The sequence below is a fragment of the Miniopterus schreibersii genome, assembly GCF_964146895.1.
Source record: "Miniopterus schreibersii genome assembly, chromosome: 2".
Classification (NCBI taxonomy): Eukaryota; Metazoa; Chordata; class Mammalia; order Chiroptera; family Miniopteridae; genus Miniopterus; species Miniopterus schreibersii.
This window is the reverse complement of record NC_138102.1, coordinates 143,707,226-143,733,873: the sequence shown is the minus strand read 5'-3', so window position 1 is coordinate 143,733,873 and position 26,648 is coordinate 143,707,226. Positions and strand designations below refer to the sequence as shown.

Sequence of the window (26,648 nt, the reverse complement as noted above, 5' to 3'; positions counted from 1 at the left end):
GGGTTCAGAAAGGCCACTTGACCCAGAATACAGCTGACAGCAGTACATCTGGTTCAGGACTAGCCTGGGGCCCCAACCATCATTAATAATGCCATTTCCTGGAGAAATACATTCCCCAGTTACACTGGAGAAAAAGAAACAGCTTTCCTTCCTCACTTTCTCCTCTCTCGTCCCTCACCCTGCTGGACCTGTACTCGTTTCTGGAGTGGCTCGTGGGGATGATCACAAATCATAATTCAAGCTGCATTCTGGGTGCTGACCAAAAAGACATGTTTCTTGAGGGGATGAGGGTGGAGAACGGTTAAGGCACCCAGCCTTCCAAAGCTGAAAGAACAGTTTTGGCAGAGAGAAGGCTTGAGGGCGGAGGGGGCGAGCATGGTGGCTGTCTGCAACTGTGTTAAGGACTATCTTGATTGCATGTAGCTTCAGAGGGCCAACCTAGGACCAAGAATTTACAGGGTGTCAGAATTTTCTTTGGCGAGAAAGAACTTCCTAACTATTCTCTTCAAAAGTGGAATGGGCCTCTTGGTGAAGTAGTGAGTTCTCTGCCACTGACGAGTATTCAAGGAGAAGGTATATGACCTCCTATTGAGCATATGGGAGAGGGAAAGAAGCACTGGCCAAGTAGACTGCTGACATCCCTCTAAACTCATATACTCATTTAGCAAAATGTTATGGATTATCTATGTGTGCCTAGCACTAGCCAGGAACAAGGCTTACAGTGGAGAATAAGGTGGGGTCCTTGCCCTCAGGAGCATACAGTTTAGTGGGAGAAACAGGCATTAAATAAATAAATATAGTTGAGTATATAATTTCAAATGATGATATAGGTTATAAAGGAAAATAATAGGGTACTACTGTGAGAATAATAGGGACCTAATTCAGAGACTGGATTCAAGAGGGACTCTCTGAAGAACCCAAAGGATGAGTGGGGCCCGGCCGGGCATGGCTCAGCGGTTGAGCGTCTACCTAGGATCCAGGCGATCAGGGTTCGATTCCAGGTCAGGGCACATGCCCAGGTTGCGGGCTCGATCTCTAGTTGGGGGCGTGCAGGAGGCAGCCGATCAATGACTCTCTCATCATTGATGTTTCTATCTCTCTCTCCCTCTCCTTTCCTCTCTCTGAAATCAATAAAGATATATTTTTTTAAATAATAAAAAATAAAAAAAATAAAGGATGAGTGGGGATCAGCCTGGGAAAAGGTGAGGTGTGTGGGTGTGGAGGAGAGGAATGCTCATGCTCGCTCCCAAGGGTGTTCAGTGCAACAGCAACAGCGAGTAAGAAGGGGGAAGAAACAATAGTGTGACTAGAAAATTGTGAGTGGAGAATGGCAAGGGGAGAGGAAGGGGCTAGGTCTCATAGGCTCCTGACCTTATCTCTTAACTAGTTGCCCCTGTCCAGTCCTGGATCCCTAGGCCTTGGTCTCTGGCAGCTCCCCCAGGTGCAAGGCCTCACCATTCCTTGTGGCTCCTCCCATGGCCCTGGGACCTCCCAGGTGCTCTGTGTATTTTATCAGTGTCTCACGAGGTGGACGGCAGAATTCGGCAGCTGTATGTGTAGGAGGCCCAGGTTTAATTATTTTTTTATTTATTTAAAGTCTTTATTGATTTCAAAGAGAGGAAGGGAGAGGGGGAGAGAGAGAGAAACACCAATGATGAGAGAGGCATTGATCAGCTGCCTCCTGCACGCCCCCAACTGGGGATCGAGCCCGCAACCCCAGCATGTGCCCTGATTGAGAATCTAACCATGATCTGGATCCTAGGTTATGCTCAACTGCTGAGCCACACCTGGCCGGGCCCAGGTTTAATTCTTTTTTTTTTTTTTTTTATATATATCTTTATTGATTTCAGAGAGAGGAAAAGAGAGGGAGAGATATAGAAACATCAATGATGAAAGAGTCATTGATGGGCTGCCTAGCTCTCAACCCAGGCATGTTCCCTGACCAGGAATGGAACCCCGATCACCTGGATCCTAGGTTGATGCTCAACTGCTGAGCTATGCCTGGTCGGGCCCAGGTTTAATTCTTAACCCTTGCCTTTGCTCCCAAGAGGTAGCATAGTTTAGTGGTGAAGAGCCCAGACTCTGGAACCAGACTGCCTGGGTTCAGATGGTGGCTGGCTGAACCACTTGCTGTTTGATCTCTCTCACCAAGTTACTTCACTGCTGTGTGTGCATTTGCCCCACGTGTAGGAGCAGGATGACCACACCTTGCTTCTAGGAGTGTTATGGATTAATATTTGTTAAGTGTTTAGGACAGTGCCTAGCATGTAGTAAGTACTATATGAGTGTTTGTTAAAGTAAATCACTGGCAATAAATCATTGCAACATCAGCTTCCCTGTCTCATCCTGTGCTCTCCCGGTTCCACCCCTAGGCCCATAGCAGGGGCCAAACCTGCTGCTCTCTCTTCCCTCACTTTTCTAGCCAAGGCTGCCTCTGGCCACAGCTCTTAAAAAGCAGGCAGAGCTGAGCTCACTGCAGCACAGCCCTCCTCACCTCCAGAGTAAAAGATGTTCCTAATGGGAAATGCAGTCAAATCAAGGTGCACTGGTGATTCCTCCCTCCCTCCCAAGTGGTTTCAGAGGCTCAGGGTATTCTGGATACACTGAATGTATCAATGAGTCTCATTTCCTGGGCCCTGGGCTGATCCAAAGGACTGAGTTTAAAGCTCCTCCCACATGTTCCTGTAGCACCCTATGCTCATTTCCAATGTCTAACTTACACTTTTACAGCATAACCGCTGACTTTCTTGTCTAAGTCCTTGAGGGCAGCAGCTGCCTCCCTGTTCTTGTTGCCTCCCAGGGCCTACAGATGGCACTTAGCTCTCTCATCTCATCTCTTAGCAGTCCTCCTCCTGGTATCTCTGAGCCAGCCACATTGGCCTGCTGTCAGCTTCTCAGGTTTACTGTTCTCTCTCCTTGGGCCTTTACTTGTGTTTTTCTCACTGCTCAAAGTGCTCTCTCACAGGTCTTTGCCTGGTCAGCTCCCTCTTCAGGTCTCAGCTTACCCATCACTTCCTCTAGGAAGCTTTCCATAAGGTCCCTGATCTAGGTAGGTGGGTCTCCCAGCACCTGGATTTCTCCACCGTGTTTTAAGCATCTCTTTGCTTGTCTGTGTCTCCCATTACCCTGTCAAGCTCAGTCATGTTTATCTAATTTACTATAGTATCCTCAGTGCCCAGCACGGGACTCATAATAGACTAGGAGTTTATGCCCTGAGGCCTATGGATGAGCTACCTTCAGGGGTTCATGAGGCTCCCAAAATCATATGAAAATGCTTATAGATTTGCAGTGCATTCTTTTTGGAAAAGAGCCTGTATTTTTTATCATAATCTCAAAGGGTATGTAACATCCCTCCCCCCAAAAAAGGACCACTAAGGTTAAGAACCATTAAGAAATGGTAGGCATTTTGTAAACACTGTTTTTTGATTGGACGCATCCACCTATGAACATAATCATTGATATTCAATAAATAGTTATTGAATGGATGACTAAGCCTCCTCCTTGGGGTTAGGGTGTTTTTTGATGTTTTCAATGGATCAAGAAAAACCTCAGAAGAAACCTTTGCCAGTAAAAGTTAAAGTGCCCCTTGCTTCAGCCCCCGACCCTGTGGCCCTAAATACCCCTCTCCACACTGGGGCCCACCGCTTAAGACCAAAGCTTCAGAGACTCACAGCCCCTGCCAGAACCCAACTCCTGTCCTGAAATCCACCTCCTGCGCCTTTGCAGCCTGTCAGCTGAAAATAATCCAGAGGAAAGCAGTGGTGGCAGGAGCTGAGGAAGGAATCCTGCAGAAGCTTTGAATGAGGGAGACTCTGCCCCCTGCTGGCTTCCCGGCTCCCTTCCTGTGCTTTGGCGGAGAGCCAGGTGGCCAAAGAATGAGGTCAGGGCACAGAAGAGAAGAGCTGGGCAAAGCAGGGGGCCAGGGAAGGGGGCGGCCCCCCACTGGGCAGTCTTTCCAATCAAGATTAGGCTTTGTCTTTAAACAAGTCAGGGACTGTAGCTTCTGCTTTGGAGCCATACCCCTTTCCCTTCCCAGGGCTCCTACCTTCTACCCCCAATTAGGAGTTTGGGGAGGGCAGAGGGCATAGTGGGGGTGGAGGTTCTTCTGGAGCTTGAGGGAGGTCCAGTCACTCAGATTTGGCTTCCTCATCGATCTCTTTTTCCGGAGCCTGGCTACTGCCGACACCTTTGGATCCTGAGCCAATTCTTAGTATCGCCTACACTTGGTGTGTGGTGTACCAGCCTGCCCACATCACCATGGAAACAGGAGCCTCTGCATCCATCCCAGAGCTGATTTGTGAAGCTATGAGAAGAATCTGGATTTTAGGGTGGGGTGCATAGGAAGGACAAAGGAGAAAACCTTCAGAGAAATTATGGAGAAAGAGACAGGGAGAGAGCATGTCAGGGTGGGGGAGGATTGCTTTATAAGTGTTATTGGAATGCCCTGTGGAGATGGGCAGCTTCCTTGGAAAGCCAAGGATGTGGTTCTCTCATGGGCCACTGGTCAGTCCCTCAGTAGCTGTATATAACCTTGAGTGCGTTACTTAACTCCTACAAGCACCACTTCCCATCTGTAAAATAAAAATAATAGCAGCACTTACCTTGCAGTGTTTTTATAAGAATTCGGTGAACCCTGGCCCATGTGGCTCAGTTGGTTGAGCATGGCCCTGTGCACCGAAAGGTTGCCAGTTCAATTCCCCATCAGGGCACACGCCTGGGCTTTGAGATCGACCCCAGATAGGGGTGAGTGGCACCCCATTGATGTTTAGCTCTCAGGAGGCACCCCATTGATGTTTAGCTCTCACATATCAATGTTTCTCTCTCTCTCCCTCTCCTTTTCTCTCTCTCTAAAAATCAATAAAATTCTTAAAAAAAAAAAAAAAGAATCCAGTGAGATAATTAATGCATATATGGCACGTAATATGGTGCTTAGCGCATAGGAAGTGCTCAAAAATGCAGTTACTGTTGTACATGCTTATATATCTATATTATTTGTGTCTCCTTAAACTAAATTGCCAGCCCTTCAATAACAATACCTTAGTAATACTTGACAATTTTCAAAGTTCTTTCACACACATTCTCTCATTTGTCCCACCCCAATCCTGAAATATAAAGAAGAGATTATTCTCACCACTTGGCAGATGAATTCAGAGTTTAAGCTTATTCAAAGGCCAGTTTTGACCTGGTGCCAAAACTCCAGGTTCTATAGAGCCTGGGTTCATTTCCAGATTCACTCATCTCCTTTCTGTGTGTCCCTGTGCCCAGCACGGTACCACAGTCAATGCCTGATTGTTTGCTGACACTGATCCTGGAGCAGGAGTCTCAAGGAAGAACTAATCCTGAAGTGTAGGCATTGGGTCTGACCATGAAGAAAGCAGATTAATTGAATCTATAATTAAAACAGTCCTGCCCTAGCTGTTTTGGTGCAGTGGTTAGAGCATCGGCCCATGGAATGAAGGATCCAGGGTTCAATTCCAGCCAAGAGCATGTAACTTGGTTGCAGACTTGATCCCTGGCCCCGGTTGGGGCATGTGCAGGAGGCAACCAATCCATGTGTCTCTCTCACATCGGTGTTTTTCTCTCTTTCTCTCTCTCTCCCTTCCACTCTCTCTGAAAAAGAATGGAAAAAATTAAAAATTAAAAAAAGGATTCTAACTGGTTGGTTGGCTGAGACATGGACCAAAAGATGACCCACAGTGAGCAAGCTGAAAATGTTAAAGGAAGGGATTCAAAGGCTTCAGAGGAGATTGAAATATTAGAGTAGATTTGTCATTTAAGATCTACTCACACACATTGGGAGGGTGCACCTTTCACCATGACTGAGAAATACATTTGTAAGGAGAGCCTCAGCATCCATGAAGAGCTCTGTGATCACTCTTTTCTGTAGGTCAGACCTTACAGTGGGAACTGTAGTCACTGAATTGGGAAACCTAAATGCAACTGGGAATAATTAGATCCCAGAGTGGCAGGGGTCAAGTGGTGGTACTCAACCACCAAAAGCCAGGTGGGCATGGTTCCCATAATGCACAGCAGAGTCAAAGTAGAAATTGAAATAGTCCAATTTACAAAGGCCCTATGTCATTGGCTAGTTGATCATGATACTTCCAGAACTAAAATAGATGGGAAGCCTACTAAATTCTTACTTGATCCGAATAAGCAGAAAAGTTCTAGGCCAAATGAACAAAGTCCAACCTGAATCATAAAAACAGAGAGTCATAGTCCCACAATCAATTCTCAGACTGAACCACCTTATAGACCTAGAATCTTTTAACCTTTTGAATGAAAGGGAAGTTGGGTTCTCTTGAGGAAGTACACTACCAAAAATGTATACTATTAATCTTCCTCCTAGCCTTCCCCAAAAGGACCTATGACCTTTTACCAGGGTAATTGTGCATTGGGGAAAAAGAAATAATCATACTTTTCAGGGACTACTGGATACTAGTTACAAAATGACACTAATTCCAGAAGACCCGAAATGTCACCGGTCCACCTGTCAGAGTAGGGGCTTATGGAGATCATATGATCAATGAAGTTTTAGCTCAGGTCTGTCTCACAGTGGACCCCATCCTATAGTTATTTCCTCAGTTCTGGAATACATAAATGAAATAGACATCTCCAGTAACTGGCAAAATCCCACATTAGTTCCCTGACCTATGGGGTGAGGGCTACTATGGTGGGAAAGGCCAAGTGGGAGCCACTAGAACTGTCTCTCCCTAAGAAAATAGTAAACCGCCCAGCTGGCATGGCTCAGCTGCTGAGCATCAGCCTATGATCCAGGAGATCGAGGTTTGATTCCCAGTCAGGGCACATGCCTGGGTTGTGGGCTGGATCTCTGGCAGGGGTGTGCAGGAGGCAGCAGATCAATGACTCTCTCTCATCATTGATATTTCTCTCTCTCTCTCCCTCTCCCTTCCTCTCTCTGAAATCAATAAAAAATATATTTTTTAAAAAAGAAAAAGAAAACAGTAAACCCGCCCTGACCGATGTGGCTCAGCGGTTAGAGCATCAGCCTGCATACCGAAGGATTTCAGGAAACCTCAGTTGCGGGTTTGATCCCTGCCTTGGGTCAGGGCTCGTGGGGGAGGCAACCAGTCAATGTGTCTTTCTCACATTGATGTTTCTCTCTCTCTCCCTCTCTCCATCCCATCTACTCTCTCTGAAAAAGCAATGGAAAAAAAATCCTCAGGTGAGGATTAAAAAAACCCTAAGACTTTGGCTCTAACCTTTAAAAGAAAAAGAAAATAGTAAACCAAAAGCAATATCACATTCCTAGAGGGATTGCAGAAATTAATGCCATCAAGGACCTGAAAGCCGCAGGTGGTGTGAGCCCCACCATATCCCCATGAGATAGGCTAGTAAGCCAGGACAAGTGGAATATGGAAATGGAGACAGAGTTAAACAGCCAAGCAGTTGACAGCCATTTAATAAATTGCAAAATTTTATCTCCCCTAGCCAAGGACACTTAAGAGTAAATGGTTTACACTTCTCCTCCCCAACCAGAGGGTAAATAGCTTAAATCACCCTACAAAGGGAGATAGATAACAGAAATCCAATTAGTGCCAACCACACCCAAGGACAGGGGAATAAATCTCATTTTGGCACATCAACATAAATCTAATGAATATTCTATTGAGATCCTCCCCTAATACCTCCCCTAAAATTCCCTGCCTTTAGAAAACAGGTAAGAACCCTCAAGACGCAGACCTAGCCCTGGATCTCTGGAGCATGCCCATGCCTTTCTTCCCTCTCAGGGGTACGTCTTTACTTTTCTCTCCTAAACTCTAAGGGGTCCCCACAAGACTTGCAACCAGGGGAGTTGTGGACAGCGGCAGCCTACCTTACCCTGAACCTGTCTCCAAGGCCCCCTTTTCTCTGACTTTGCAGTGAGCTAACAGCAGCCCCACCATGGCTCACTTCCTTCCTATAACGTTTCTAGAGAGCCAAAGCAGAGCACAGCCTAGGCTCTCCCCTGTTACTTCTTCTACCCTAAGTCTTTCGTTTGTTTCACTGTCCCCAACTTTAATAAACGTACTCTCAAGACCACCTGGACATTGTGAAATCTATCCTGCACGATTTCAAGAACCCACACATTACTGGCTGCCCGAGGCAGACCCGATCTGGGCCTGGTCCCTTTCTGGTGATACCCATTCAACTTACCTATTTGGCCTGTGCAAAAGACAGATGAATCTTGGAGAATGACAGTGGATTACTATAAGCTTAATAAGGAGGTGACTCCAATTGCAGCTGTTATGCCAGATGTGGTTCCATTACTTGAGCAAATTCACAAGTCCTTAGGTTCCTAACATGCAGCTATTGATCTGGCAATGCCTTTTTCTCCATCCCTGTCAATAAGAACCACCAGAAGCAGTTTGCTTTCAGTTGGCAAGGCCAGCAATACACTTTCACTAGCCTACCTCTGGGATGTATCAACTATGCAGCCTTATATCATAATTTAGCTCACAGAGATCTTGATCACCTGTTGGAAAACTTTTGTTGGAAAAGGCAGTCTCATGCACAGTCTTTCCAACCTTGCTGGGCCACGTAAGAATGGACTTTGGTCCTGGCACACTTTCTTACCAAGACATAAAGAGCCCATTATGACCTGTGCTGGGTTTATCACCTTGTGTGGGAATACCTTTCCCTGTCCCTCCCTCCCTCCCTTAATCCTCACCCAAGGATATTTTTTCCATCTCTTTTCGGAGTAAGTGAAAGGGAAAAAGAGAGAAACACATCTATTGGTTGCCTCTTGCACGCACCCCGACCCGGGCTGGGGATCGAGCCTGCAACCAAGTTATGTGCCCTTGGCCAAAATTGAACCCGGGACCCTTCAGTCTACAGCCGATACTCTAACCACTGAACCAAATTGGCTAGGGCCCTTTCCCTATTTCATACTCAGTGGGTACGCCTTTGTTCTGCTTAAGTGTGTGCTCAGAGCCTTCAGTCATGCCCCCAACTATTTCAGATTCCATGTGGGGGGTGTCCTTCTGTTGTGGCATCAGAGGGATGCATGTAGGCTAACTGCCATGCACTGGATTCCAGGAGGGACCTCCTGACCATGGGATACCAACACCCTCTATTGAAGCTGATCTAGCCATAGTTTAGGGGCTTTCCTGATCAACAAAATTTTATGGAACCCATGGTGTAGAGCATATTAAGATATTCCTTCTAAAGTAAAGGATAAGTTGTTGCATCTGGCCCCTCCTACAACCAAAAAAGAGGCATAACACCTAAGGGCCTCTTTGAATTTTGAAGGAAACACATTCCTCATATGGGTACGCTACTCTAGCCTATTCACCAAGTGACCTGAACAGCTGCTAGTTTGGGGTGGGGCTCAGAACAAGAGAAGGCTCTGCAACAGGTCAGGCTGCTGTGCAAGTTGCTCTGCTGCTTGGGCCACATGATCCAGCAGATTCAATGGTTCTTGGAGTGGCAGTGGCAGACTGAGATGCTATTTGGAGACTTCGGCAGGCCCCTATTGGAGAACCACAGTCCAGGCCCTTAGAATTTTGGAGTAAAGCCCTGCCACTCTCTGCAGATAACTACAAAACACTTATTTTGAGAAACAGCTCTTGGCCTACTACTGGGTGTTAGTAGAAATTGAATGCTTAACTGAATGGGGCCACCATGGAGAGTTCAGGTCACCAAGTTTCTATGTGACCTGAGCTTTCCACCATGAACTGGGTGTTATCTGACCCACTGAGCCATAAAGTTGGGTATGCACAGCAGCACTCCATCATCAAATGTATGTGGTACTATATCTACAAGATGGGGCTGAGTAAACCCTGAACGCACAAGAAAGTTACATGAAGAAGCAGCCGAAATGCCCATACCCTCTCTCTTCCAGCCTACACCTATGGCCTCCGGGGGATTCCCTATAATCAGTTGACAGAGGAAGAGGAGAAGCAGGTTTACAAATGGTTCTTCATGATATGCAGGCACCACCCAAAACTGAACAGCTGCAGTACCACAGCCCTTTTCTGGGATATCTCTGAAGGCTGTTGGTGAAGGGAAATCTTCCCAGTGGGCAGAGCTTTCAGCAGTGCACCTGGTTCTTCACTTTGCTTGGAAGGAGAAATGCCAGATGTGTAACTATATATATCAACTCATGGCTGTGGACAAGGTTTGACTGAATGGTCAGGGACTTGGAAGGTACATGGTTAGAAAATTGGTGATAAGGAAATTTGGAGAAGAGGTATGTGGGTAGACCTGTCTGAATGGGCAAAAAATTGTAAAGATATTTGTGTCCCATGTGAATGCACACAAAGGGTGACCTCAGCAGAGGACTTTAATAATCAAGTGGATAAGATGACTTGTTCTGTGGCTATCAGTCAGTCTCTTTTCCCAGCCACCCTATCATTGCCCAACAGACTTATAAACAAAGCAATAAAGGTTATGCATGAACTCAGCCACATGAACTTTCACTTACCAAGGCCAACCAGGATATGGGAATCACTGAGTGCCCAATCTGCCAGTAGCCAAGACCAACACTAGGTCCCCCTACATGGCACCATTCCCCTAGGTGAACAGGTTGATTACATTAGACCACTTCCATCATGCAAGGGCAGTGTTTTGTTCTTACTGAAATAGACATTTACTCTGGATACACATTTGCCTTCTCTGACACAATGCTTCTGCCTTTTCTGGATATTTCACATAAAGGACCCTGTGAATATGTGGTCTCTTGTGTCTGGCTTCTTTCACTCAGCATGTTTTTGAGATTTATTCATATTGTAGCATGATATCTATCATGTAGTCAGATATCTTAGACTGATATCGAAAAGTAAAATAATGGTAAATTATTGCATGGTAAATTTATGTTTAAAATTTTAAGAAACTGCTAGATCAAATCTCTGTTTACTAGATGGGATGCTGCCTGATTCATAAATTGTTAAGTATAGACAATGGAAGGAAGGAAAGAAGGAAGGAAGGAAGGAAGGAAGGAAGGAAGGAAGGAAGGAAGGAAGGAAGGAAGGAAGGGAGGAAGGGAGGGAGGGAGGGAGGGAGGGAGGGAGGGAGGGAGGGAGGGAGGAAGGAAGGAAGGAAGGAAGGAAGGAAGGAAGGAAGGAAGGAGTAAGGGGGGAAAATAAACTGCCAAACTGTCTTCCAAAGTGGTTGCACCATTTTACATTCCCACCGCAATGCATGTGGGTTCCCGTTTCTCCATATTACAGTTTCTCCAAAATTTGTTATCTGTATTTTAGAATATGGCCATTCTGTGAAAAACAAACAAAAAAGGTTTTAAAAGGTTCCGTTAGGAGCCCAGGGATTTGGTGAGGTAAAACGACCCTCTCTCAAAAAACAAAACACAAAGCAAAGCAAAGCAAAGCAAAGCAAAACAAAACAAAACACCATAAAAAAAACCCACACAAAACAAAAACTCACTGCGGTCCTCCAGGAGGCAGAGGGCGCTCCAAGGCAGGGCCTCTCTTCCGAGCCTCAGCGCCATTTTAGCGAGATCCCGTTGCTAGGAGACGGAGAAGCGTCTTTCAGCTTGAGAGCCCCGGCTCCCCGCTCTCCCAGGCTCTGTCTTGTCCCAGGACTGAGATCTACGGTCCCCCTACCGTCCAGGGGCAGTTCCAGAAGGCCTCTTTCTGGGTACGCTTTCTTTCTACCCCCTGTAACGCTGGCCGTGGCGGGTCCAGGACCCTTGCCTGGATCCAGTCCACTAGCCAGCTATGCCCAAGAAAGGAAAAAAGGCGAAGACGCCCCTGTCCGATGAGGAGCAGCTGCTTCTGTTTCAGCAGAAGTTGCTGGCAGAGGAGGAGATGGCCAAGAAGAAGGAGAGGCTCCTGAGCCAGTTCTTGAAGGTGATGGCTTTCTGCATTATTCCCTACCCAACCCCACCCACCCCTTGCTCTGACCCTGCTGCTTTAACCCTGTCGTGGCAGCCTCATTTTCATGCTGGCCTCCCTCCTCTGGAAATCTTGAGGCCCAAATATACTTAGATTTCAGGCAGCAGTGTTTGGAAGGAGGAGCGGTGGTATAGAGCTTGGTAGTCACAACTGAGCCCCAGAACTGGGACAGTAGATGCTATCAGCTGTCCCAGCTGTTTGAAATTCTGATAGTCTCCCTGGAGATGGGTCATTACAGTGTCCTGCTCTGATGCCTCCACCCTAAAGGAAATTCACCTTTCTCCTCCTTAAAATGCCATCTGGCCGTTCCTGTCTTGAGACTCTCCCAAAACAAGAACAGGAACTACCTGAGTGTTAGCCATTAGAAACTTTGGTCCCTCAGAAAAGACAAAGGGTAAAGGTGTCAGCGGACAAACTAAGTATGATTTTGTTTGTTGTACTGCATCAGGGCTTTTGGCCCTGACCTCCCTCGGGTGCATTTATTCCTTCACACAGGACAAGCTGGCCAAAGAGGAGCACAATAGTGCTCTGAACCTTAATAAGATTAACACACAGTGGAGAACTGTTCTTCGAGAAGTCAAGACCAGAGAGCTTCATAAGGACATTGAGATCCTCAGCCAGACATTTGAACGAGTGGTGGACTGCAAGGACAGTGTCATCAAGGTAGGTGTTCTTCTCAAGGAAATACTTGGATATGGCTGCCTTTTCTCTTCTCTTAATAGAATGGGCCTAGAAAAATTAATTAATTACTCAATCTTAAAGCTCTCACAAGAAGCAGGTTGTGATGAAGCCAGGCTATTGGTGATAACAATTTTCACTAAAATTAAAAATAGAATATTGGGTGGTCATCCTTCTCCCTCACTTAGAGGAGCCATTCTTTTTAGTCATCTACTGCCCCAAACCACTACTATACAATATTAGAGTTCTGAGGCACAGTAGACCTTACCTACAGTGTTAGCCAGGTTGATGGAGACTCAGATATGGTACCGGCCTGCAGGCTCTGTGGGGGGAAGGCGCAGAAAAAGAACAATGGCTTTGCCAGCACTTCTGTCTGGGGAAAAAGCTGGTCCTCCAGCTCTTGCCTTGATGCCAGACAACTCAGTTCCTTGCCCGACAACTCAGTTCTTCCCTGGTGCCCTAGCACTGGAGCTCAAAGCAAGTGAGTCTGAGTAAGTTCATGTGTGGGCCCTTTAAGAAGAACTGCCTGGGGCGACTCCAGAAGCCCTCATCTCACTCAGCCACGATCCCCAACTGGTTTTTATAGTCAAAAATTATGGGGACTTCTCTTCCTGGCACTGGAACCCTGGTCTGGGGAACTTAGTGTGGGGCTGGGACCCCTCGTGCCTCAGGGGGGGACCTCTGCATCGAGATATCCCTCCACATGTGGGTGTGGGACCAGCCATTCAGCAGCTCTGTCCATCCTATCAGTCTCAATGTGGCTTCTACTTTATATCCTTAATTGGAGGACTTCTGTTCAGCTAGATTTCAGGTGGTTCTTTTAATTTTTAATTTTTTTTAATCCTCATTAGAGGATATTTTTTCCATTGCTTTTCAGAGAGAGAGGAAGGGAGGGAGAGAGAAACATCGATATGAGAGAGACACATTGATTAGTTGCCTCCTGCATGGGGCTCTGGGGGTCAGCCTGAAACCAAGGTACGTGCCCTTGGCTGGAATCGAACCTGGGACCCTTCAGTCTGCAGGCAGATGCTCTAACCGCTGAGCAAAACCAGCTAGGGCTTCAGGTGGTTCTTAATGATGGTTGTTCTGTAGTTTAGTTGTAATTTTGATGTGGTTGTGGTAGGATTCAAATACTGCTTTTATCTATGCCACCATCTTGACCTGAACCTCCATATTATCTTTCTAAAACAAAATCTGATCTTGTCATTCCACTGCTTAAATCTCCTTAGTGGCTCCCCTCTTCTACAGGAAAAAATCCATACTCTATGGAAAGAACAGCAAAGCCCTTCAAGATTTACCCTCTACCTGTACCTTTCACACAGCCAGCCTTGTTTCTTACCTGTGCCTTTGTACATGTTGTTTCCTCTGTCTGGAATTTTCCCATCTCCTCAGTCTCCCTGGCAAACTTACTCCTCCTTCAAGAGTGATACAAATGACATCTCTTCTGTGAAGCCTTTCCCAGTGCTCTTAGTTAAATGTAGGCACTCAGTCCTTTATATCCCATGGCCATTGGTAAATCATTAACCTCGTAGCAATTTCCATGTTAAACTGTAATGTTCTGTTTATATAACTCTTCTCCTACTGCAAGACTGCAAGCTCCTTTGAGGGCAGTGAGCATGTCTTTTAATATCTGAATTCTCAGCATCCAGCACAGTGCTGATCATAGCAGGTTTGGTAAACATTCATTGAGTAAATAGTCATCCATTATCAGAACCTATTTCATAAGATCCTTTTTCATGTAAACATATATGGTATAAGTTAGCTATGCATAGAGGTTGTGGTAGTTCACAGTGAGTGGACTCAAGGTGTTTTGGATCATATGGGAACTCAGTAAATGCTTCTTTGTTTTATTTACTCTAATTTTATTTTAATTTTTAAAAATATTTTTATTGATTTTCGAGAGAGGAAGGGAGAGGGAGAGAAACATCAATTGGCTGCCTCCTGTTCGCCCCCTACTGGGGATCGAGCCAGCAACCTGGGCATGTGCCCTGACCGGGAATCGGACCAATGACTTTTTGGTGCATGGGACTACACTCTCCCAACTGAAACACACCAGCCAGGGCTTATTTCACTTTTTTGAATGGGTAATACATTCCCATTGTCCAAAATTCAAAAGATAAAAAGTTACATAGTGAAAGGTTCCTTCCCATTGGTTCCTTCCAGCTACCCAATGCCCATCCCAATAATTTTAGTTTCATGAGTAAACCTTTTTTTACACAAATGGTAGTATTATGTACTGTTCTACCCATTGCCTTTTTCACTTAAGTATATGTCCTGGGGATTATTCCACATTAGCCCATAAAGGGCTTTTCATTTTGTTTTTCATAACTGCATAATATTCTGTATTGTAGTTTAACATGTTACTTTGCCCTTCTTCTGTCTTGGTAGGTAATTGGATCTAGAAGCCTGGAGGTGTTGTGTTCTTCCATCAGGAGGCACATAAATGTCTAATTATCTCTCTTTTTGTGATGTTAGCAGCTGTTGATTCTCATTAATTCATTGGGGTTTGCAAAATGCTGGTTTTCCTAATGGTATCCTTCCTTTTTCATGTATTAGCTTGAATAAGTCTATAAAGAGGTACTTCCACCCTAGCTGGTTTGGCTCAGTGGCCCAAGGACTGAAGGGTCCCAGGTTCAATTCCGGCCAAGGGCATGTACCTTGGTTGCAGGCTCCATCCCCTGCCCCAGTCAGGGTGCATGCAGGAGGCAACCAATCCTCCCCCCACCCCACTTCCGCTCTGTAAAGCAATGGAAAAAATATCCTCGAGTGAGGGTTAAAAAAAAAAGAGAGATACTTCCCATCATTTACCCAAAGGTATAGTTTATATAAGAAAGGTGGGGCAAATGCTTGATTCCTTCTCTTCCCTGACAAGACATCCTATGTTCAACTTGTTTATTTTGGCCTCAGATTTCAAAGCAGCCATTTCTCTGAGAATCTCTGATTCCTTTTAGTGGTAGCCCCATTATTGTAAATGTTTGTTGTCCCTAGGACTTGGCTGGCTATATGGGGTTCTCTGATGTCACTCTGACTTTACATTCAAGAGTGGGAGAACCAGTACTCCTATAGCCAAAGAACTGGCATTAGGAGCTAGGAGGAAATGCCATTAATACCATCCAACTAATCAGCTGAATATATTTTTTATTTTCTCACACAGAAGCCATCCAGCCAAAATGGTAACTCTCTGTTTCCTACCCAGTCTTTAGCTAAGGACCTGTCAGAAGCCGAGGAGCAGTATGGCCACGCCCTTCGCAGCCACTTGCACAACATTGACCACCTGCTGGCCCTGCAGAGATGCCGACTCAACCTCCTGGAGGAGAATTACAACATGGAGCTGGAGACCCTAACCAAGGAGTTTGAGACAGAAAGGTATGGGGGTTTGAGTCCAGGGGAGTATACAGAGCCTATTACAAGGAGTTCTCTGTAAGCAGGTGGCCAGCAGCCTGGAGCATCCCACCTTAATTACATTACACCCAGCAGAAAAGATCCTGACTTCCTTCTAAACTAATTTAGGTTTAAGCTGTGGCCTTAGCCTTCCTTTGCCGGTGCCAGGTCTCTATTTGTAATACCTCACCACCCACTTTCAACTATCAAAATATTACCCATCTGGCAGGGGACAGGAACAAGAAGGAGACTTCTCACTATAATCTTTTGCACTTTTTGATTTTTATATTATATGAATATATTAACCTATTCAAAAAGCAAAATAAAATAATCGTGTTCATTCTTTTGGGCCCTAAAAGGAATAGAGCCCTCCTCCCGTGTTCTCCTTCAGTACCTGAGAGTTTGTGCCATTCATATAGTTTTATTACACACTACTTTGAGTTGTCATTATTGGTCCATATGCTTTATCCCTCAGAGCAGGGACAGTGTCTTATCTCCCATAGGAAGACAATTATTGACCAACATGAAAAAGAGATTCACTACCTACAAGATGTCTTCATGGCCATGGAACAGAACTATATAGATTCTGAGTATGAAAGCAAGCTGGAGTTCCAGAGCATGTGGGATGATCTCAAAAACAAGGTACAGAGGGGAAGTAATGGGCAAGAGCTGGGAGAGAAGTGAGAGAAAAATGCTCAAGGCTAGCAGAGCTCAAAGAGATCCCTTTAACCAACATAACCAATAAAATGCTTGTTGCTACTATAGGTACCCCTACTGCCTTTTGTACTTTTGTGAAAATTGGTCAGGAGGAAGGATCATTATAAAATATCAAGGAAATGCATTTTAGAGCTAAAAAGCAACATGGAGATCTGGCTTCATCCCTGTGATTTGTAGATGAAGGAACTAAAGCCCACAAAAATAAAATGACCTGACAAACTCATGCTGCTGGTTTGTGGCAGAGTGGAAGGAGAATTCAGTCTCTGGCCCCTTGGCCCAAAATGCTTTCCACCATCCTAGAGGTTGCAAACTAACTAGCCTGCAGACCTGGGTTTGGGTATGGGGTTCTATGTTTTTATTTTTCCCTGTAGTGTTTTATAAAAATTTTTTAAAAATATATTTTTATTGATTTCAGAGAGAGGGAGAGAGAGAGAGTTGAAACATCATTGATGAGAGAGTCATCATTGATCGGCTGCCTCCTGCACACCCCTGACTAGGGATTGAGCCTGCAACCTGGGCATGTGCCCTGACTGGGAATCGAACCACGACCTCCTGGATCCTAGGTTGATGCTCAACCAGTGAGCCACGCCCAGCCAGGCTGTAAAAAATTTTAATCAGGGCCCTACATTTAAAAATTAGGAGAACTTTACATAAAAATCCAAATTTTCAGCTTCTCTTGAAAAATTTTAAGATCTAGGTAAATATTTCCAAATGGAGACAGCTGTGGAACCCAGCAGCTGTGCCTTCCCCACTCCCCCCACCAAAGAGCATTTCCTCTCTGGCTCACCATAGGCCCCATCTAGCCCACAGCATTTATTTATATTATCATCTGCTTGGTCTTTGTAGGCATTTTCATTGGCAACCCCTGCACTATACTATGCTATAAACAATGCAAGAGTGTGAGGTTGCTGGTGGACGTGAAAGGGCACTAATAGGGTAATTCCAAGCATTGGCTATTTTGGGGCCACTTCCTAGAATATAGAAGAGAAGCACTTTCTAAGACTGCAACTAGAGAATGTAGTAGAAGATCTGTGGAGAAGGTTCCAGGATGCACTCAAGCATTACACTGATGCCACAGAGGATCGAAAGATTGCCTTCGAGACCCTGAAGGTGAAGGACGAGAAGAGCTCCAAAGATATTGAAGCACAGATGAAAAGAATACAGAAACTACAGGTTAGTGCAGCCAACGAAAAATACTCATTGCTTTAACTGCTCCATTATCCCCTGTTTACCTTCCCCCAATTTCCACTAGGCCTCATCACTGGTTGGGCAAGGATGCTATACTTTGATTTCAGTCCCCAAACTGTTCTTCTACCTGTCTGACTGGAGACCTTCAGCTAGTACAGTGTTTCCTCTAATCTACTCTGTTCTTCCAGGATTCCATAATTATTGTAAAAGGCAAGATCCTGGTGCACAGCCGTGAGAGTGAAGAACAGAACCAGTACATTCGTGATGACAAGGAGTTGGTTCTTGTACAACTACGAAAACTTAAGGCCCAAAGGACTCAGGCCCGGGAAACAGCACAGGGGAATTTAGTCAAACTCACACTGGAGAGTAATGCAACCCTCAAAGCCCTGAGAAAGATTGTCGACAAGGTAATAAGGAGAGGGTGATCCAAACAAAACCAAGGAACCCGGTCTCCTTGCAAAGTAAAAGGGGTTTGAGAGCAGTAGACGAGGCTTCCTCCTGCTTCCTGCCTGAGTGGATACTTGGAATATCTTTTTAATTTCATGTTCTCTCCCCTCTCACATTTTAAATTGAATGAATTAATGAGTGCATTTTATGCCCTAGCTGGTTTTGCTCAGTGGTTAGAGCATCAGACCTTGGACTGAAGGATCCTGGGTTTGATTCCAGCCAAGGGCACATACCTTGGTTGCAGGCTCGATCACCGGCCTCGTTCGGGGTGTGTGTGGGAGGCAACCAATCAATTTGTCTCTCTCACATCAATGTGTGTTTTTTCCTCTCCCTTCCACTCTCTGAAAAGCAATGGAAAAATATCCTTGGGTGAAGATAAAAAAAAAAAGAGTGCATTTTATAAGAATATAAAATTCTTGTAATAGTGCAAGGCACACAGTAAGCACTCTGTTTTAGATGTGTATATTACTCTTGTCTCCCACTTGGATGCGTGAACCAGGGAATCAACTCCACTATTCTAATAAAAAGTGTCTTCCTGCTTTCAATAGGGTGAAAGGATCCTTAAACTTGCTGAAATATGCAGGAAATTTGAAACAGAGGAAGAAAAAGTGCTGCCTTTTTATTCATCTACATTTACTCCCGAGGAGCAGGAGGAGACAGAGGAAATCAGCCCAGAGGTGCTTACTGAGGAGCTGGCAAAGGTAAAGTTCCTAGGGCCCAGAGGTCTTGGCTTAAAGTTGGGGATAATGGGACCCTGGGCTTTATTCACTAATAGGCCCCACCACATACCTCCTTTTAAATCAATTCCCAGGTGATAGCAGACTACATAGGGATGGAGAATTTCTGGAAAAGGTACAACAAAGTGAAACTGGAGCAACTGAGCCTCCAACATAGACGTGCCCAATTGTTAAAGATTAATGGGAAGCTGCGGGAGATGCTCAAGCAGTACTTGGATGGCATCTCAGTGAGTGATGAAGTGCTGAGCCAGCTCAACCCACTCTTCATTGTCAACCACCGAAGTAACTTACCCCAGCCCTTGTCCACACCTACAACCCAGCCAGGTGACAAAAAATGTCCAACCACATACAACATCATTGAGGCAGCCCTCGTGATCTCCCACATCCTGTGATACAAAGAGAAAACCTCTTCAAACCTCCAGAGAAATTTTTGTTATTAAAAGTTCCCATAGAGTTCATGAGCTCCTTATATCTTTGCCATACTGGACAGAGCAGTCTACTTTGAGAACAATGGCAATATAGTAGCCCCAGGGCATGGAAAGAATAACTAGGCAACTACCAGGCTTATTTCTCAATGAAGCATTGCTCCTGGAGTCAGGGCACTATGGGAGCCAAAACCCATACCTTCAGGACCTAGAGATCTGATGGGAAGATTCAAGAACAGGTCCTGGGGGTAAGTTAGGACACGAAGAGGTGGCAAGGCGAAGAGGTGATCCAAAGCCTCTAAATACCTCCACGCCAGACAAAATCCAACTCAGAATGCCTTTTCCCCAGCCCCTTCACCTCATTCCCACTTACAAAAGTAGCCTCAGAAAGTATCAGGTGAAGAATGCAAAGAAGTTTTAAAAATTATTTATTATTTCTTTTTGCTCTTGTTTCGTTTCTCTTCCTTAAGCTTCTTTTTGGAGACTTTAGGTCTGTTGGCCTTTTTGTATAGGTGATACCCAATGAGGCTCAGGAGGGCTGGCACCATGGCCATGCCTACCAGAGGCAAAATGCCCTTCATCAGCTTTTGCCAGTAGTTGGCTCGGATCAGTGCAATCAGCTCCACGTCAAACTGCAGCACTGCATCCGCTGGAGGCAGAGAGGAGGTGAGGGTTAGAATCTCTGTGCAGTTTATCCAGGACTCTGAATGCATGAAAACAAGGAAGGCAGGCTACACCAGAGCAACAACCATGAAGCCAGCAAGATTTAAATATGGGGTTGAGTTCCCTTAAACAAAGGCAGAGACGGTTATGAGCAGAGTCTAGTGATAGTCATACCCCCAATATACAAATGTGGCTTGGTGTCCATAATGGGTCTTTGACAGCACAGGAAAACTTTCTGTGTATCTGAAAGGTACACGCTGTTCTCCATTTATGAGAGAGATACCTCAATACTAACTGTACTGCATTTCTAAACAGCCACATGGATACAATCTTTGCAGGGCTGAAATTAATTGAATTTAAACTAGACTTTTAAGAATTCCACCAATGAGCATATTCAATGCAGTTGTTAGAAAAGTTAAGTGTTTTAACCTTAGAGCTGGAGAGAAAGAAGGATGTGTCTTTAAGAAATAAGGGGTGGGGCATGGGGAGAAACATGCAGATAGAAGCAGTACTAGAAAGCAGAAGGTAATAGAGTTTTGGGTAAGAGTTTGTTTCTCTTTAGTCCCCCTATTCTCTTTCCAGCTCTCTCTCTATGCTGGAACTGGGATAAGAGCTTTTACCCTAATACTCTGATATACAACACACTTTAGCTCATAGAACATTTGTTATAAGCAAAAGCAAGAGATACACATGTTGAGAAATCTGTCCAATCCCAGGCCTTCAAGAGTAGATATCAGCAGTGATCCGTGAGAGCTTTTAAAGTTATGGGGTAGGCTTGGCTTTTAAAAGTTGTTTTTTGTTTCATTTCATTTTAAATTACTTGACTGTGATCATTTTTACTATCTCTTCCCTGGTGAAGGCTAAAAGGAAGGGTGGACATATGGTGAGAAGCCATGCCAACCGCACAAATGACACAGTTTGGAATTGTAGGAAAAAAGCAACTAAGAAGTCCAGAATTCTGGGAAGGGTGACACAGGCAGCAGATCCATGCGGCACAACAGGTGTCTCCGTTCTAAAAAGCTGCTGGCTGCCACAGGGCAAGCCAGGGATCTTAACAGCTTCTCTAGTCCCTATGGTGATATAAGCAGGAAAAAAGGGGCCATCCAGAAGGAGGCCCTAGCCACTCCTGTCCTTTTAGCAAACTGAGTTTAGACCTTCTCAAGCTACAGACAAATTGTGTAGCTCTTAGAGACTGGGTATTTCGATGGTTTGAGAGAGCACTGTAGTCAAGTTACCTGGAATAGATGGTGGAAATCCCCGTTTTCCATAGGCCAAGTGAGAAGGAATGATTGCCCTTCGCTTTTCTCTGAGGGAAAGAATATAAGTCACAGCCAGGGGTGGGACCAGGTGGACCAATGGATTCAGTCCATCTGAAGCCCCACCAGCAAAACTCTGGGTATTCATACCCAAAAGATGAACTTTCCCACCTGGCACCAAACAGGTTGACCAGCAAAGGTGTCCATCCCCCTATATGCCTCAACTCCTCCAACAAAACCCACAGCCAGAGAGGCAGAGAGGCTTTGGATGCCCTCAGGGGTCCCAATGCCCAGATACAAAGCCAGGGTCCTTTACCCCATGTTCTCCTGCCTTCTCTAGGAGCAGGGATAGCAGTGAAAGGCCTCTCCCCATGCAAAGGGAGTACCCAAGTCCATCTCTGCCCAGATACTCACCCCACACACATGTCTAGAAGGCTCTGCTCCAGACCTTGAGGAAGAAGACACAACTGAACAGGAAGCTACCTTCATTCCCAAAACCCCAGGAGTGGAGATCGAAGGTTCTCCCTTGACCCTTAGTTGAGCTCCCCACTTCTCAAATCTCTGCTTCTTTCCAGTAGGGTATGGGGCAAGAGGGGTATTAGAAGTGGGGTTTGAACCTCAGGAGGTGGCTGGGAGAGACGTGGGTCTTACTCACTCCAGGGGCATTTCTAAGGTAGCTTAGGGGTTGAAGGGGTTAAGAAAGCACTCAGGTTGGGATAAAGAGTAGGAGGCACTGGTCACATACCTGGGATCACCTGCTTTTGGCCAAGTTCTATAACCAGAGGGTCTCTGGTCAGGGAAGTGTCAATAACGCGTCCATCTACCAAGCTGCCCTGGGGGAAGAGCATCCGGAGCACACAGCTATTACCGCTCCCTCCCCGCAGACGCCGAGCTCACCTGGGCTGCGGGGCGGGGCAAGCCCCTAGCAGCGGCCGCCTAGCACTCCCCTGGGGGCAGAAGGGAGCAGGAAGCCCCAAAGGGCTGGCACTTCTTGGAGATCTCTCCGCCCTTCACTTCTTGGTGCCCAGGAGGAACTGGGGGGAAAGCAGGGAGGGGAAATGGGCAGGGAAAAGGAGCTTTCCCTCACTCTCCGCCTGCCACGTGCTAGAAGACCCCAGAGCCCTGTTACTCCCCCACCACATGCCACGTGTCCAAGCCAAAGCTGACGTGTTTCATCAGGTCTCCGCCCCTCCCAGGCTCCGCCTGGGCCCCCCCAAGCCCCTCACCGTGTAGTGTATATGAAGCGTATCTCCAAAGGCGGCGGGCTCCGCACACGGTTCGGGGGGCTCCACCTATGATCGGACTACAGGAGTCACGGAGGATCCTCCAAGATGCCCCTAGACCCAACACCTCCCAACTCAGTCCCCGCACTTCTCCCGGCTCGCAGATTCACTTAGACCTGTATTCGCGCACAGGACCTGCCCCACTGACTGGGACAATCTCCTCACCAGGGTCTCCACTTGGAGGGTCCGGACAGGACTTTCGGTTTCGAACCCAGTCTCAGCCCGACACACCGTCCCACCGAGTAGCAGCGGCAGCAGACAGAGCGGGAGCAGAGAAGGGCGCAGGCTCATGACTGAACGCGGAGCAGGCCGGGGGACACCAGGACAGGCTGCTAGGGTGGCGGTGGCTAGCACAGCGGTTCCCTCAGCGCCCAGGCCAGACTGAACGGGACGGGGGTGGGTCCGAGACGCATCAGCTCCTCCTCCTGCAGCCCTTCCTCCACCTTGTCCCCACCTCCTGGAGGGAGGAGGCCACAGGGAGCCCTCCCTACCCTCTAAGATCTGGAGGCTAGGGGCTGGGACACACAATAGCACCCATTACTACCTACTGTGTGACAGGCACTGGTCTGTAATCCTCAAAGCCACCCAGAAAGGTAGGCATAATTGTTTCTATTTTACAGATGAGAAACTGGGTGCTCAGGTGAAGTAACTTGCCCAAGGTCATCTAGCTAGGTGGTGAATTCAAACCCAAGATTGCCGGAGTCCAGCTGGTTTGCTCTCTGACCTTGCCTCAAAGATACAGGTCTCCTCACACCTATCCCTGCAGCATTTGGCTGGGCCATCCCACTCCAGCAGTTATCAAAGGCAGCATCCCTCTCTCACTCCCAACCTTTCAACTTGGAATTTTTGGAAGTCTGACATCAGGTGAACCTGCATCATGTTTTCATCTCTGTGCCCAGGGTCCATGCTCTTCCTTCACCTGTCAAGCTCACTCTAGGCCAAGCTCAATGATCACCGATTCTGAGCTAGAAGTGAGTTCCCTTACTTCTGAACTTCAGGTATACACTCAAAGACATTATTTTTCTTGTGTTGTGGTTATTTGTGTATGCCCCACTCATTCCTCCCCATCTCCTTTAAAAAATGAGCTCACTGATGGCAAGGACAAGTTTGTGACCATGTCTGAAGTCCCCCAGGTACTAGCTGAACAATACCCTCCACATAACAGATTCTACACAAAAGTTTTATTTTGAATAAATATACAATACTAAAAAAAAACACTAAAAACAAAGACCTAACTATACTAATATGGAAAATCTCAAATGTATACATTGTTTTAAAAAACAAGACGTGATTAGCTCCTTTATAGAGTTTAACCTCTCCCCAAATTTGTGTAGTATATTTAGAAAAGGAACTAGAAGGATGCTCACCAAATAGCTGAGAGTGGTTACCTTTGGGGATGGGAAAACAGTAGAAGGGAACAGGTTCCACATGTTACACTGTATATTTATATATTGTTTTAGTGTTTTACAAAAATTACTTTGGTTACAAAATTTCTTAAATTAAATATTAAATAAACTAACAAGATAAATGGTCCTGCGCTGCATGACACTTCAATGATAAACCACACATACAATGGTGGTCCCTTAAGATTATAATGGAGCTAAAAAAAATCCTATAGCCTAGTGATGTCATAGATATCATAGCTGTCCTAGTGTCATAGACCAGTTTGTGGTGATGCTGATGTAAACAAACAGACTGCACTCAACATACACCCTTTTGTGCATGGGTCAACACTCTAACCACTACACACACCGGCCAGGGCTAATGCCATATTTTTAAGGGCATGCACACCCTGACTCTCTAGATTCTAGTTTTCTTTTCTTCTTCTTTTTTTTTAATCCTCACCGGAGGATATGTTTTTATTGATTTTTGAGAGAGAAATCGAGAAACACATGTGAGAAACACTGATCAGTTGCCTCCTGTATGCGCCCCAACTGCCCTGACCCTGGGGATCAAACCCACAACCTTTTGGTGTATGAGACAACACTCCAGCCAACTGGGCCACCCAGCCAGGGTACTAGATATTTTCGCTTTAAAGGTATGGTTATGCACTCATTCATCCAAGAATGAAGTATTACCTCCCTCCCCACTCTCCCCTGCAGCTGTTCTAGCCAGGGAGGTATCATCCCATTAATGCAAGATCTGGCATAGGCAAAAACAAGATGCCCCATTGCTTATCTATTACCCAAAGCCAAGAGGGCACCCCTCTTTCAGAACTCAGAATATCCAAATCCCTGTGGTTCAGAACCCCAAGCTAAGCCCCACAACCCTTAAAAGGCCTAGTACTCAATTTTGTTCTAGGATAGCTCTTAACAATGTATGGGATGGAAGGATGGAGGTGCGAGGTAGACAAGTTTATTCTGAAATCTCCCATCTGACCTGGACTGGCTGGCCAGACCTCCTCAGAGACAGCTCTCAACACCTGGTTTGGAGGAAGGGTGGTAGGGTAGAGTTATTCAGTTTTGGGTACAGATAGCCAGAGTTCTGGCTTGAGTGCGCTCTCTACTCCACCATATCCAGTTCAGAGGCCAGATTTACTCCTAAACTAGAGTTCATATCCTCTTTCCTGCAGCCCCTGACTAAAGTGACACACAAGCAGGCACTCACCTCTTCAAGCCTTGATGGTGAACAGTCCCGATCCAAGTTCCTCACTTCCAGACCTCTAACCACTGCCTGCAGTGGCACTGCCCCCCGCCCCCCTTCACTGTACTCAAGGTTCAGATTTCCTCAGACCTAACCCTTTTCTCAGGAACTCAGGGTCATGCTTAACCCCATCCCAGCAAACAAGGCCAGGAAACTCAATAATGAAAAACCTGCAGAGGAAGGAAGTCATTTAGTTCCTATCATTCCCAGTAACCAGCATGATACACCATCCCTCCAATCACCAGGTTAGAAAGTAGAAAACTGGACTTTGGCCCTCCTACCTCCACATCCTTCAGAACTGGAAAAAAAGCCTGTTCTTAGTATTATGACCACCTGCCCAGAGACACCCCTGCCTGTGCCAAGCAGCAGCAAAGGAAAGGATATCCCCTACATAATTATTCCCCAACTGTCGCTATCCCACGTGGTGCACTATGGGTATTTCAAAGAATTCCAGAGTATCCCAGAAATGAATTTCCAGGTCTCTCCCTCAGTACAGTGGTTTGACTCCATTCTTAGCACAGGTCTGGAAACAGAAGGTACTAAATAAATACCTGTCGATTTTCTGCTCTGACCAATCTAGGCACTTGGACTGGAAGTGATGCAGTAACTCCCCAGAGCTTTCAGGCCTTATACCTCTAGTCTGAGGAACTCATACATACCCACACACTCATTCTCCCCATCGCTGCACCCATACTCTGGAATGAAGGGGACAGTTCTGTCCTCCATCCCACCTGGACCCACCCAAGGCCTTCCACTGGCTTTCTCTAGGCTCATTTTGGAAGCTCCCTTGCCCGGATAATCCTGAAATGGACCCTAAGCCCTGGTCTCCTGACAAGTAATGAATAAAGAGCTGTTCATGTTCTGAGAAGATGTGGTTGCCGTTTGTCTTAAGATCCGAGTGCTAAGCATTTACCTTCCAAGTTAAGTAGCCCCATCATTCCTTCATGTACCCCCAAAGAAGCTGGGTTTAAACAACTGCCACAAGAGGACTCCCTCCAGCTTTTTCTTAGAATCCTAAACTGAGTGCTAACTAAGGGTCAGAAGGGACTAGGTCGTCCTCTCCCAAGTTTGTTCAATTGCCACCCAGCTGAAGTCCTCTCCATTATCATTATCTTATGAGAGGCTGAAGCTCTGGAAGGTATCTATTTATTATACAAATGCAGCACTTGGGAAAGGAGCTCCTAACTTATCAATCAATAACCTGTCACCAAGCAGGACTTCTGAGGAGCCTGGAAGAAAAGTGTCTTCAGATTTTGAGGAATAAGAGGGTAATAATTAAAGATTATGGAGTTGATAAAGGGGTGTCTAGTTGGAGCAGTTCCAGGGTTTCATAAGGGCAGAAGCACTGGTCCTTGAGGTGGTGGCTTATTTTAATAAC

The 26,648-nt window shown here is 46.0% G+C and overlaps 2 protein-coding genes across 6 annotated transcripts in view; one reads left to right on the top strand and one right to left on the bottom strand.

Annotated features, from left to right (window-relative positions):
* ARF3 (ARF GTPase 3) overlaps positions 1–26,648 on the bottom strand; it is a 53,063-nt gene that overhangs the window by 6,573 nt on the left and 19,842 nt on the right. For 2 of the 3 annotated variants that reach the window (XR_013998106.1, XR_013998107.1), the window contains exon 6: positions 11,383–11,464. The exons of the other annotated variant lie outside the window; for it this stretch is intronic. The gene's annotated coding sequence lies outside the window, so the exon portion shown is untranslated. The remainder of the gene's footprint in view (positions 1–11,382; positions 11,465–26,648) is intronic. 3 annotated transcript variants of the gene reach the window in all.
* Positions 11,442–26,134, top strand: DRC2 (dynein regulatory complex subunit 2). 3 transcript variants are annotated; one of them, XM_081127066.1, is made up of 8 exons: positions 11,442–11,807; positions 12,348–12,515; positions 15,727–15,896; positions 16,415–16,553; positions 17,604–17,801; positions 18,005–18,223; positions 18,812–18,964; positions 22,796–26,134. In XM_081127066.1, the coding sequence occupies exons 1-8, from the start codon at positions 11,676–11,678 to the stop codon at positions 22,871–22,873; spliced, it is 1,257 nt and encodes a 418-aa protein (XP_080983192.1). In that variant the 5' UTR covers positions 11,442–11,675; the 3' UTR covers positions 22,874–26,134. The 3 variants fall into 3 exon arrangements, with proteins under 3 accessions (XP_080983192.1, XP_080983191.1, XP_080983193.1); XM_081127065.1 differs by lacking the exon at positions 22,796–26,134 and adding an exon at positions 19,075–19,863; XM_081127067.1 differs by lacking the exons at positions 17,604–17,801; positions 18,005–18,223; positions 22,796–26,134 and adding an exon at positions 19,075–19,852.

Bases quoted from the DNA above. Each gene is read 5' to 3' on its own strand.
- DRC2 (XM_081127065.1), top strand. From the start codon at position 11,676: ATGCCCAAGAAAGGAAAAAAGGCGAAGACGCCCCTGTCCGATGAGGAG. The intron at 11,808-12,347 runs GTGATGGCTTTC...TCCTTCACACAG, and splicing joins TCCTGAGCCAGTTCTTGAAG to GACAAGCTGGCCAAAGAGGA. The intron at 16,554-17,603 runs GTACAGAGGGGA...GCCACTTCCTAG, and splicing joins GGGATGATCTCAAAAACAAG to AATATAGAAGAGAAGCACTT.